Below are 13163 nucleotides of genomic sequence, written 5' to 3' on the forward strand. Positions count from 1 at the left end.
TGCAAATCTTCGACCTGGAAAATGAATGATCTTCTCACACATATTATTTTTCCATTTTATTTCTCACTGTGTATTGCAAGCAACCATCCCATCGCAAATGCTAGTAAAGGGAAAGAAAAAAAAAGCTGCACAAAATTTTTTTTTCCACTAATTTCTATTACTTTCTACATTAACCTAATTGACTTTAAAGATGTCTGAATTACTTCCATTAGCTACTTATAACTTGAACTTGCAACCATTCAACCCAGTTCCAGCAATTGAAGATGACTTCCCAGTCACCATTAGAATCACTTTAGCTGCTTTGGATCCAGAAGCTGCAGATGACAAGGCAGAACCATCTACTTTAAGAATCTTGAAAAAATCCAATGACTTCCTTGATGATATGGATGACTTGGCTGATTTAGAAGCCGAAGAAGCCAGTGATGAAGAAGACGAATTAGATGATGACGAAGAAGAAGAAGAAAAGAAACCAAAGAAATCCAATGGTAAGAAAAAGGTTCAAGAAGAAGAAGAAGAAGAAGATGAAGATGAAGAAGAAGACGAAGATGATGAAGATGAAGAAGAAGACGAAGAAGATGGTGACATTTCTGAATTCGTTGTTTGTACTTTGTCTCCAAAAACTCAATACCAACAAACTCTTGATTTAACTATTACACCATCCGAAGAAGTTTACTTTGTTGTCACCGGTTCTTACCCAATTCACTTGACTGGTAACTACGTTCAACATCCAGATGATGAAGATAGTGAAGAAGAAGATTATGACGAAGACTATGACGATGATGAATACAATTTAACTCCAGATGAAGACGAAATTATCTACGGTGCTCCTTTGGATGATGATGAAATCGATGAAGATGATTCTGAAGAAGAAGAAGAAGATTCCACTCCAAAGATTGAAGAAATCGAAGAAGAAATCGTTGTTGAAGAATCAAAACCAGCAAAAAAGAGAGCTGCTGAAGAAGAAGAATCCAAAAAATCCAAGAAGGCTAAGAAGAATGAAAAGAAAGAAGAAAAGAAATCTGTCCAATTCACCAAAGAATTAGAACAAGGCCCAACTGGTTCCACTTTGGTTGAAAAGAAGGCTGACAAAAAGGCTGACAAAAAAGACAAGAAAGCTGAAAAGAACGGTGACAAGAAATTCCCAACCAAGACCTTATTGGGTGGTGTTGTAACTGAAGACAGAAAAGTTGGATCTGGTCCACTTGCTAAATCTGGCAGCAGAGTTGGTATTAGATACATTGGTAAATTGAAGAACGGCCAAGTTTTCGACAAGAACACTTCAGGTAAACCATTTACCTTCAAATTGGGTAAAGGTGAATGTATCAAAGGTTTCGATTTAGGTGTCACTGGTATGGCTGTTGGTGGTGAAAGAAGAGTTATTATTCCACCAAAGATGGGTTACGGTTCTCAAGCTTTACCAGGTATCCCAGCCAACTCTGAATTGACTTTTGACATTAAATTGGTTTCTTTGAAATAGATTAACAGTTCACTAGACTGGAACACGTGACTAATAGTTACTGATTTTTTTTCGTTAGACAATATATACAATGTTAAATTAATAAGAGAATATTAAAATAAAATACAAAATTGTTAAAGGTACGCTGACTGTAGGGGAGGTGAATACGAGTCTGAAGTTGATATACGAAAGACCCTAAGATCATCAGAGCTGTGGTTTCCGCCCTCTCAAATTTATGCTTATGTAAGATCATCTGTCAGCCAGTAGAATTCTGATGACAATTTCGAGCTTCACAAAGAGGTGGAGAAAACTCTCGTCGTATAAATTCGCGTCTCACATCTTTTTTTTTCTACTACTTAATTAAAGTTCCATACGAGCAATTAACCATAATTTGACTGAGAAACTGTAATAAAACGTTTTTCATATATTAAGAGAAACATATCCCAAAAAAAAAAAAATAATGAATACAGAAAAAGAAGAAAAAGCTGATCTGATAATATATACAACTTATTTTCTTTCTTAAGGATTATAACCGATTCAATATTCAACCATTGGAATCGTCTTTAAAATAGAACTATTCATATTTTGCTTTTTTTTTTTGCTGGTGAAAGTTTTGCTAACTATTCCTTGAAAACTCCACATACCATATATCGTTAGGTTAGTAGATTTTTTTTTTTAAAGAAAAATTTTTCTTTCACGACGTGTACATTTTTCAAGTTTTCGATTATTTGACAGAATTTCAGTCAAGAAGAACAATTGAATTTTTCTTTTTTTTTTTCCATTCTATCGACTGGTATCTTTTGTTAATACAATTATTTGTATCTGATTCCTATTTTTTTTTTAGTTAATTGTACCATCAGGTAACACGTCTTGTACTGTGCGTCCAGATTATCACTAAAAAATTTCTTTTTTGTCCCAACAACATCAACCGATCACATCTCAGAAAGATTGACGCTACAAATTAATTTGGGCGTGAGAAAGACAAAGAGAGAAAGACAGAAAAAAAAAGTTTCAGATTTACCAACATTCAATCTAAGTCATCTAGGCTCCATCACGTAAGATAATCCCATTTGATCCATACTTAATTCAACAGTTTATCTTCTGAAGAATTGCCATGCTAAATTTTATTACCGAAGCAAGTGGAAGAATAGCCCAAACGGCTGCCCATAGACCTATTCACTTTATGGTGATACCAGCATTATTGGCATCCATTGCATACTTATCCATCATCGATGACTATGTCCCAGAACATATTAGAACTCAATACAAAACCGGTGTTAGTTATTACCATCCACAAGGCTCGGCCTCAGATTTGGATAAATGGATTGAAATTCATGATACTACTGAATATGCCAATGCCAACCAAATCAGCGTCATCCCATTGAGATTTAGAAGATTCCATGATGCAATTCCACATATTCCAAACGCTATTAAGATTTCAAACAATGAACAAATTTTAATTGTCCCATCTGAAAATGCAGGATCCACATTAGAAGGATTAAGTGTGTTTACCGAAAATGGTGTTACTTGGAAGGCTAGAAATAACGATAAAATCTCCAAATACTATGATTATGCTAGATACGGTTTCCGCAAAATTCAAGATGCTATTCACAATGCTGATAATTTCGATATTATTTTAGTTTTTGTTGCCTATCTTGGCATGTGGTATTCTTTGATTAAGGTTTTCGTTGAGATGAGACGTATTGGATCTAAATTTTGGTTGGCATTTGGTACTTTAACTTCTTCCACATTTGCATTTTTGTTTGCTTTAGTGGTCGCAAACAAATTTTTGGATGCTAAAGTTTCCTTGAGAAGTCTTTCTGAATGTATCCCATTTTTGGTTGCCATTATTGGATTCAAGCACAAAGTAGCCATCACCACTAGCGTTGCCAAGGCATCGACTTCATCGCCAGAAGATGTTCCTCATGTTGTCGGTAAGGCTGTTTCCTCCCAATGTATATTCATCTTGAGAGACCATTTGGTTGTCATTGTTGGATTTCTCGCCTGTGCGGCTTATGGGAATGAATTGAAAGGGTTAAGAAACTTCTGTATCTTGGGTGCATTGATTTTGTCCTTTGATATTATTTCTGTTTACACTTTCTTTTCAGCCATCTTGGCCTTGAAAGTTGAAATCAACCGTGCACGTCGTACTCAAGATTTGCAATACGTTTTGGAAGAAGACGGTATTTCATCATTAGTTGCTGCTAGAGTTGCTGAAAGAAATGCAACTATCGAACATCCAAACGAAACCAATTTCTTCAAGTCTAATAGCTCTTCAATTGTTTACTTTAAAGTTATCATGAGTCTCGGTTTTTTCGCCTTCCATGCATTTTGGTTGGGTAGTTCATGGTTATACAATACTTCAGATGGAGGTGCCCGTGGAAGTTTCTCATTCCTTAGTAATGTTCCACTTTTAACTGAAGATATTTCTAACTCCATTCCAATTGGCAGAAAAGGTACTGTGGTTACTATTTTGCCAACTACTTTCTACATGCCATCAGGAATTGTTGTTCAATTTGAAGATATAATCTACTTGACTTTAAGTAAAGTCAGCAGTGCTATTAGAGATAGTTTGATTTCCAAGTGTATTGTGTTTGTTTTGTTCATATCTATTTTTACAAACGTTTACTTTTTGAATGCTGCTCGTTTCCAAGTTTCTGCCACCCGTAAGTTGATTGACCAAGAAATGTCTCGTCCAAAAGAAGTTGTTGCTGCCGAAGCAAATGTTCCAGTTAAACAAAACAAACCATCTATCCCAAGATCAATTCCAGAACAAGACGAGGAAGACGAAGAAACTTCCAGCGAAGAACTTGAAATCAAAGCTCCAGTTAAATTGTTACCACTTGAAGAATGTACTAAAATTCTTAAGGAAGGAAAAGTCAAGACTTTATCTAATGACGAAGTTTCAAGTTTGGTTGTTGGTGGTAAATTGCCATTATATGCATTGGAAAAACAATTGGGTGATAATAAGAGAGCTGTTGCTGTTCGTCGTAAGGCTATTGCAAAATTAGCTAACGCGCCAGTATTGGAATCTAACCGTTTGCCATATTCTCATTATGATTATGATAGAGTTTTTGGAGCTTGTTGTGAAAATGTTATTGGGTACATGCCAATTCCAGTTGGTGTTGCCGGTCCTTTAGTTATTGACGGAAAGCCATACCACATTCCTATGGCTACTACTGAAGGTTGTCTTGTTGCCTCTACTATGCGTGGTTGTAAAGCTATCAATGCTGGAGGTGGTGTTGAAACTGTTTTGACAAAAGATGGTATGACTAGAGGTCCTTGTGTTCGTTTCCCAACATTGAAGAGAGCTGGTGCTGCTAAATTATGGATTGATTCCGAAGAAGGTCAAACTACTATCAAGAAAGCTTTCAATTCCACATCAAGATTTGCTCGTTTGCAACATATCCAAACTGCACTTGCTGGTACCTCATTGTTTGTTAGATTCAGAACTACCACCGGTGATGCTATGGGTATGAATATGATCTCAAAGGGGGTTGAATATTCCTTGAAATATATGGTTGAAGAATGTGGCTGGGATGATATGGAAGTTGTTTCTGTTTCAGGTAACTATTGTACTGATAAAAAACCTGCTGCCATTAACTGGATCGAAGGTAGAGGTAAATCAATTGTCGCTGCCGCAACAATTCCTGCTGAAGTTGTTACTAAAGTATTGAAGTCTGATGTCGACGCTTTAGTTGAATTGAATATTTCCAAAAACTTGGTCGGTTCAGCCATGGCCGGTTCTGTTGGTGGATTTAATGCCCATGCTGCCAACTTGGTTACTGCTGTTTATTTGGCTTGTGGTCAAGATCCTGCACAAAATGTCGAATCATCTAACTGTATTACTTTGATGGAAAAGAACAAAGAAACTGGTGATTTACAAATTTCAGTTTCTATGCCATCTATTGAAGTCGGTACTATTGGTGGTGGTACTATTTTGGAACCTCAAGGTGCCATGTTAGAATTATTAGGTGTTCGTGGTCCTCATCCAACCAATCCTGGTGACAATGCAAGACAATTGGCCAAGATTGTTGCTTCCGCTGTATTAGCTGCCGAATTATCACTTTGTTCTGCCTTAGCCGCTGGTCATTTAGTTCAATCTCATATGCAACATAACCGTAAAGCTGCCACTCCAGCTGCTCCAGCTCCTGTAACCAACGGAACCAGTAAACCAAACGGTGCCGTCAATGGTAACGATTTAAAACGTCTTCAAGATGGATCAGTTAATTGTATAAAATCATAGATTTTGAAAAATAACATTTTATGAATGAAAAGAAAAAGAATATCGATTCCTTGGTTTTCTTTTCTTTCTGGCATTTGAGAAACAATGAAGACGATTCAATGGAAATGGGTAAATAAGACAAATATTGAGATGCTATACAAAAATGCTGATTATAGCCATTTTCTATCCACACACAGATATATATATATACTTAAAATAAATATAAACACACTAGCTAATATGATAAAAACCCTATTCTCAGGAAGTTTGTATTTGGTATTGTAAGTTATTAAATTATGCTCAAGTCATTAATAAAAAAAAGAAACTTGATCTAAAAAAAGAAAAAACGCGCATTATTCATTGAGTCATTAAGTTTAAATTGAGACTAAGATATGAGATGTCCAGTATCAGCCATTCTGGACAAATCAAAGGAAAAAAAAAATTGTAAATGTAATGTTTGATTATACTGTTCTTTCTCTTTCCCCTTTTTTTTTCACTTTTTCTTCTTTTTCACCTTTCCCCAAATAAAAGATAATCATTATAATATGCTGCCATCACAAGAGATAGGAGTTCCTATTCCAAATATTCCGCATGCCGTGTCTGTCACATTACCTACATGGGAAGCTACTGTAGGGTATGAAGAGGGTGAAGATTGGGTGGTTTCTAAAATGAATTCTGGTTATCCTAGATTTTTTATTCATTCCTCGATTCAAAAGTTGTGTCAAAATATTGAAGACAAATATGGTAGACCAGGTGAAAGGTGTATGGTTTATCCAAGTTATAAAGTTGCTAAACGATGTCGAGAATTTATCAAGCATCATACTGTTAATCCTAGTAAATTCAATGTAAGGGTCTTACAATTGAGTACTCCTTATCCAAGCACTGAAATTGAGAAATCTACCATGATTGGAACCACTTTTGGTGTTATATTTTTCCCAAGATCTGAATATCATTTAGCTAAAAATTATTGGCAACATTCTGGAGAAGGTATTTCTTCAAGAATGGGGGAATACATTTTGAAGGAATTATTCGAGAAAGACACATCACCAGCAGTTTCATTAAAGGGGAACTTAAAACAAGAGTTTCAAACCAGACAAATCCAGAGTCGTTCACCTTCAATTACAGCTTCAAGAGCATCAAGTGTCGTTGGCAATGGAGCAGACGATGTGGTTCGTGATTTCGATAATTTTATTGAACAAAAATATGGCCGTGTTTTGGATTTGAAATTTGCAGTTGAAGCAAAGGCAGCTTTGAAAAGAAGAATTGCTGGGAAAGTTGACCATTCGACAAGTATTAGTCCAGAAGCTCTAGAAAAAGCCAAGAGAGGGAAACATTTAAGTGATGATGATGTATTTTTGTTTCCTTCTGGGATGGCATCCATTTTCTATGCTCACCATGCATTATTGAATATTTTTGGAACCCCAAAGAAGTCCGTTTGTTTCGGATTCCCATATGTTGATACTTTGAATATTTTGAAGAAATTTGGCCCTGGAGTTCATTTCTTGGGATTAGGTGATGATGAATCATTAAATGCTTTGGAAGAAAATTTAAATAATGGATTAGAAATAATGGCACTTTTCTGTGAATGTCCGTCAAATCCACTTTTGAAAACTCCAAATTTAGTAAGAATAAGAAAATTAGCAGATAAATTTAACTTTGCTGTTGTGGTTGATGAAACCGTTGGGAATTTCATAAACATTCATGTGTTGCCGTTTGCTGATATGGTTGCGTCATCATTAACCAAAGTTTTTTCTGGAGATTCAAATGTTTTGGCTGGCTCATTACTTTTGAATCCATTATCTAAATATTATAATGATTTGAAAGCATTTTTTGATAAGGAATATGAAGACTTGTTTTGGGCTGAAGATGCCCTTTGGTTAGAAAGAAATTCTCGTGATTTTGTTGAAAGGGTTCATAAAATTGATTCCACATCTGAGAAAGTTGTTGATTTATTGGTGAATTCACCATTGATTGCAAAGGTGTACTATCCAAGTATATCTGAATCAAAAAAGTATTATGATCAAATCAAAAATGAAGATGGTGGATATGGTGGTTTAGTATCATTTTTATTTAACAGTCCTGAACAAGCTATCAAATTTTTCAATGCAGTCAACTTACATAAAGGTCCTTCCTTAGGAACAAATTTCACATTAGCATGTCCATATGCCATATTAGCTCATTACCAAGAGTTGGATGAAATATCCCAATGGGGAGTAGATAGAAATTTGATTCGTATGAGTATTGGATTAGAAGACCCAGATGTTTTACTCGATGTTTTACAAAAAAGTTTAGAGGAAAGTCAATAGGTTTTTCTTTATTATTGCATAATTATTTTTTTTTTTTTAAATAAAATAAATCTTTACATTATGATTGATTAGTATTGTAGATCCTATTTAAGAATGCATTCCTGGGAATTTAACATGTTGACAAGGTTCTGGTGGATCACCTTTAATTTCCTCATGCTGTACAACACCAACATGCCAATATTTTTTATGATTCATGAAAAATTCTTGCCACGATTTCAAATCTCTAGAAACTTCTTCTTCATCCAATCCTCTTAAATCATAAGTGAATTCATCTGGTTTTCTAAAACAACCCGTAACAAATACTCTTGCAGCATCTTTACCAGCAACTCCATGATAAGGACCACTAGGGCCATAAACTGAAGGAGATGCAGAAACGTCAAATACTTGACCATTTATAGCTACATAAATTGGAAATCTTTTATTTGTTCCATCATAACGACTCAATTCTGAAATCGTTAAATTTACAGGATTACCAAATGCTTTAAACATTAAATAGTTTGTATCAAGAAGTTTTCCTTTATATCCCCATGTAGAGGTTGATGTAAACCACCATGATAAAAATGCATTAAGGAAAAGAATCCCACCTAAAATTCGTAGTAAATCTATAAATGAAAATCTTGATCTATTATGTGTTGTCATATTATCGTTGGTAATAGATTTATGATTATTGGTTTTTTTTTGTAAAAAAAATCAAAGAATTGTGGTCTGAAAAATTTCCATGCGATCTACTGATTTTTGATTCCTTTTTTTTTTTTGATGCTGTCTGCACTAAACGACGTGGTGCAATAATTAATCAACTGACGAGGCTGCAAAATAAGCCTCGATATATCAAACTTCTGCTATGATAACACTGATTTTTAATAAATAATTATATATTAAGATAAGTAAATATCAGACTTAAAAACAAAATAAAACAAATGGTAAAAAAAAAAGCAAGAAACATCTTTAATTCATAAAAAAAACGTCATCATTAATGGAATTACCATTAAAATTATTACTAGTGAAATTAATTTTATCCGTTGTACTATCATTACTTAACAAGTTTGACCAGAATTCATCATTTAAAACATGATACGAGTTTTCTAATTGATCAGGATTAGCTAAATTATTGACATTTAAAGAATTTGAAATTGAAGGTAATCTCAAACTTCTAAATTCTGGGTTTTGGAAATTAGTTGGTTGCACAACATCTCCAAATTGATGAAATTGTGCTGATGGTCTTGATTGAAGTTGCGGAGGAACAGGCACTTGTGGGATTTGTTGTAACAGTTGTCCATTCAAGAAACTGTTTGGAGCAGGGGTAGATGCAGGAGTATTTGGTGAATTTCCAACTGATCCAAAATTAGGATAATGAACAGATTTTCTCCTACTTTCTTCTTCAGAAGCACATTTTTGTAATCCAGGCGATCCATTATAAATACCGTTACTTCTATTATTATTATTATTATTATTATTATTATCATTATTATTGTCTCTTCTAAAGCTTGCAGCATATGATAAAACGTCTAATGGCTCGCTTTCTCTAGTATCTGAAACCAATGAATTTCTATTCTCTCTCACATCATTATACTCCTTCGCCAATGCTCGTAATTGACGAACTTCTGAATCATTTGGTTTAAAATTCTGTGGGGTGGATCCATTCTTTCTTAACAAATCAAGAACTTGAGTTGCATAAGTCTGAATAAATAATTGTAAAACTAGTCTCATTTTTGTCAAATAATGGTTTGTTGGATTCAATATATTAGCACGTTCCACTAATCTGCTAACATTTTGTATAGTAGTAACTGCTCTTTTAGGTACCAATTCTTTATCAATATGAGAAGGCAAGGATAAGATCAAATATCTCAATCTCAACAACATACCAATGGTGTACATGACTCTGGAACCAAACAGAAAAGGCATCAATGAAATATCTTCGGGCGTCAACTTGCTATATTCATCCAATGCATTCAAACATGAAGTAGTACAGATGCACAATGATTTAACCGCTTTTGTATCCAATTCGTTCTCATTACTGAAAACTTCACTCAAAATTGGTTCATGCAAATAAGCTTCTATGGAATAGTAGTATGACATCAAAGCGTATTGATTTGGCCTTATATTCTGTTTTACTTCTAACAAAGACTTTTGTAATTCTTGGATAACGTATCTAGCAGCGTTCGATGTCCTCTCACTAACATCAGATGAATGGATAAGGTTATGAATTTTCTCTAGCATGTAGTTCATTCTTGCAAATAATGCTATTCTATTGTATTTTTCTTCGGAGGAATTCTCAAGAATAGAACAGCATTCTTCGACATAGGGGGTCCACTTGACGTAAATTGATCTCCTCAAAACGATACAAATACTCACGGTACTGAAATAAGTAATCAAAACAAGTGATCGGTATTCATCATTCATCTTTTCGGCAGTAGGGGTTTCTTGTCTAACAGTTCCCTCCAGTTGGTTAAAGGAGTAAATTGGACGAGCAAATATTCCCAAATCGTGTAACAAAGAAACACAAATTGTGTTTAACATATGATATCGACGCTGTCTGAATAATTCTGGAGAATTATAATATAAACACAACACCAAAAAAGATTTGACCAATTCAACTGATTTAGTACCAACAACCATAACTTCAACAGCGATTGATTTAATTGCTTCATTATCAATGGCTAATGCTGTATCAATACTGCTGTATTGGGACCTCAAATTAGTTGCAGACATTATACTATTAAACAAAAATGGCTGTGATCGCAGTAGATCCAATGCAGAGATATTATCAGGTATTTCGATAACTGGATGTTGAACGTAAATTTTCTCTCTATAGAGAATTAATCTCTCCTGAGCTTCTTCAGCAGAAATTATCCCTTTAGATATAAGATCGACAGGCTCTTTTGCTGATACGAGTTGGATTCTTCTTGAAGCGGATTCGTTCAATTGGTTAGTTAAATCAGTCAATTTTGCCGATGATTCTGCTAACGTGTTGATCTCACTTTCTAAATCAAATTTGGAAACAAAAGGAGGAGATTGTCCATCTGACGTTGTTTCAACATTCCTCAATCTATTAACTTGAGATTTGGTTGCTAGTTGAGATTCTAAAAATTTGATTCTTTGTTTTAATTGTATGATCTCTGAATCTTTAGATCCAGGAGAAGCAGATTCCTCACCCACATAATTGCCATTATGAGGCGATGATAATTGAGAAGCTGGGGATTGTTGCTTGACCTGTTGTTGTATTAATGGAGGGGATTGACTAGATGAAGAATTTGGGTTAAGATTGCTTGGAACTGGTGGAATAGTTGAACCTGCTTGTGATCTAGAAATCAGAGATGGAATTAAATCAAATCTTGAGGGGGATTGAATAGTTGATTGTACTGAAGATTGAATTGCCGATTGCATTGCAGAAGAACTTGTTGAGTCGGGGGCACTTAAAAAGCCAGCCATAGGTGCAATTGCCAATGTAGGAAGTGGCTGTTGTGGCTGTTCTTGTTCATATGATCCGTCATGGTCATCTTCTTCACTTTCATGATGTTGTTGAAGTTCAGCCAATCTCCTTGCTTCTAAGATTTCCGCCTTTTTTCTTCTTTTGCGGGTTTGATTTAAATCGATATCACATCTTCTTCCAGCATTGACACATCTTATACAAGGTGAGGCAGGGTTTTTCGGATCAGATGGACTGCATTTAACTTTTAAAGAATGGCAGCTTTTACAAGCAACTGATCTTCTTGTAACTTTAGGCTTCTTATTGGATACTTCTGATTCTGACTCTGATTTCTTGAGTTTTGTGGAGGTGGATCTTTTTAGTAGTGAAGCTGAAGTATCGTTTAAACTAGACGAATGCTGTACTGGGGTTGAATCCTTTACTAATGACATGGTCCGGTATAGTATTATGTGTGGAAATAATGTTTCTAAAATTAATAGTAGTTGAAAGTATGGTATAAAAGTTAAATTGCAAAATAAAAAAAAAGAATAAGGACCCAAATTAAAGAAAAATTTTCGTTTTCTTTTTTTTTCCTGTGTGACCTTTGTGAGATTTTAAATGTGAGAATTCAGTGTAGATCCGGGACAAGGAACTATCAGTGTGTATATGATTCACAAGTAGCCGTGGGAGCAGTTGAATGTAGGAATATGTAAATATCAGATATCAAATGAATATGTCAATTCAAATTAAAATCTAAAACAAACAAAAAATTTACCAAATTGAAGTAACTGTTAAATTTAAAGGAAGGAAGGAAGGAAGAAAGAAGTGTAGAAGAAAATAAATAATTTCTTTAAAGAAATCGAAATTCGCTTCCTCTATTTTTTTTTGTATTGCTAGTTAGTCACAAGTCTTTAATTTTTATTTTATCTCTGTGCAGTGATTTCCGCTTCACACATTAAAAAGTGAAAAAAATAACAGTTAACAATAATCTAACAAAACAAGTGCAAAATGTACAACGCTAAAATGAAGCAATTACTTTAATCAGTTGAAATGGAACTGAAATTATAGATGGCCAATTATTCAATGCAAAAAGAAAAAGAAAATAATAATTAAAACAAATAGGACAAGACTATTTAGAATACAAAAGAAGAAGAAGAAGAAGAAAAAAAAAAGAAAAGTACGGGGAACAGTAGAAAATATCAATCGCTTTTATATTTGATGCATTTCCTTGAATCAACTAGATACTATGTTACTTGTGATTCTGTATTCGTTGACAGGGATGAGTATGCATCAGGAAATACACATGACCCCCACCACAAATCATTGGTTATGATAAAAAGGAGTGACGACTAAATCTTTGTTCAATTATTCAATTAGAGTTATCGTGGGTAAAGAGAATAATTGCTTTTAGAATTTTTTAGCTTCCTGTGTGATTTTACTGGTTTTTTGCCTATTGACTACTAACGGGATACCGTACGTATGAGAAAATGCTGTATAATTTGGGTAAGGATCGGATTTATTTTCATCCTTTCACCAGATTGCAAAACAAAACAATAAAATTAAATAACGCAAGCTGACACGTTCTTCTACGTCATAAACATACCAAGAGCTTATAGTTTAACCTTAAACCTCTTGATAGAAGTTCTTGTACTGGGCACTTCCGAGGGATGGTATTAACGTTGAAGGCGGAAGTACTTATCCCTTGTATGCCAAGGATAACGCCTTGATTTTATCAACCATTTTCATTCGGCTCTATCTCAAGTCTATGAA

The 13163-nt window shown here is 34.5% G+C and overlaps 5 protein-coding genes across 5 annotated transcripts; 3 read left to right on the forward strand and 2 right to left on the reverse strand. All coding sequences in view use genetic code 12, as the record gives it.

Annotated features, from left to right (window-relative positions):
• Window positions 1-190: 190 nt before the first annotated feature.
• Window positions 191-1477, forward strand: CTRG_04346 (peptidylprolyl isomerase; the record flags this gene model as incomplete). Its single annotated transcript, XM_002550003.1, has 1 exon — window positions 191-1477. One exon carries the CDS (start codon window positions 191-193, stop codon window positions 1475-1477), a length of 1287 nt encoding a protein of 428 aa, XP_002550049.1.
• A 1093-nt stretch (window positions 1478-2570) lies between these two features.
• On the forward strand, window positions 2571-5702 carry HMG1 (hydroxymethylglutaryl-CoA reductase (NADPH); the record flags this gene model as incomplete). Its single annotated transcript, XM_002550004.1, has 1 exon — window positions 2571-5702. One exon carries the CDS (start codon window positions 2571-2573, stop codon window positions 5700-5702), a length of 3132 nt encoding a protein of 1043 aa, XP_002550050.1.
• Window positions 5703-6226: 524 nt separating this feature from the next.
• Window positions 6227-7987, forward strand: STR2 (cystathionine gamma-synthase; the record flags this gene model as incomplete). The annotated part of the gene is made up of 1 exon (XM_002550005.1): window positions 6227-7987. One exon carries the CDS (start codon window positions 6227-6229, stop codon window positions 7985-7987), a length of 1761 nt encoding a protein of 586 aa, XP_002550051.1.
• An 87-nt stretch (window positions 7988-8074) lies between these two features.
• On the reverse strand, window positions 8075-8626 carry CTRG_04349 (uncharacterized protein; the record flags this gene model as incomplete). Its single annotated transcript, XM_002550006.1, has 1 exon — window positions 8075-8626. The coding sequence occupies one exon, from the start codon at window positions 8624-8626 to the stop codon at window positions 8075-8077; it is 552 nt and encodes a 183-aa protein (XP_002550052.1).
• Window positions 8627-8932: 306 nt separating this feature from the next.
• WAR1 (War1p) lies at window positions 8933-11845 on the reverse strand (the record flags this gene model as incomplete). Its single annotated transcript, XM_002550007.1, has 1 exon — window positions 8933-11845. The coding sequence occupies one exon, from the start codon at window positions 11843-11845 to the stop codon at window positions 8933-8935; it is 2913 nt and encodes a 970-aa protein (XP_002550053.1).
• Between the last annotated feature and the right edge of the window lie 1318 nt (window positions 11846-13163).

Source organism: Candida tropicalis (genome assembly GCF_000006335.3).
Source record: "Candida tropicalis MYA-3404 genomic scaffold supercont3.6, whole genome shotgun sequence".
Taxonomy (NCBI): domain Eukaryota; kingdom Fungi; phylum Ascomycota; class Pichiomycetes; order Serinales; family Debaryomycetaceae; genus Candida; species Candida tropicalis.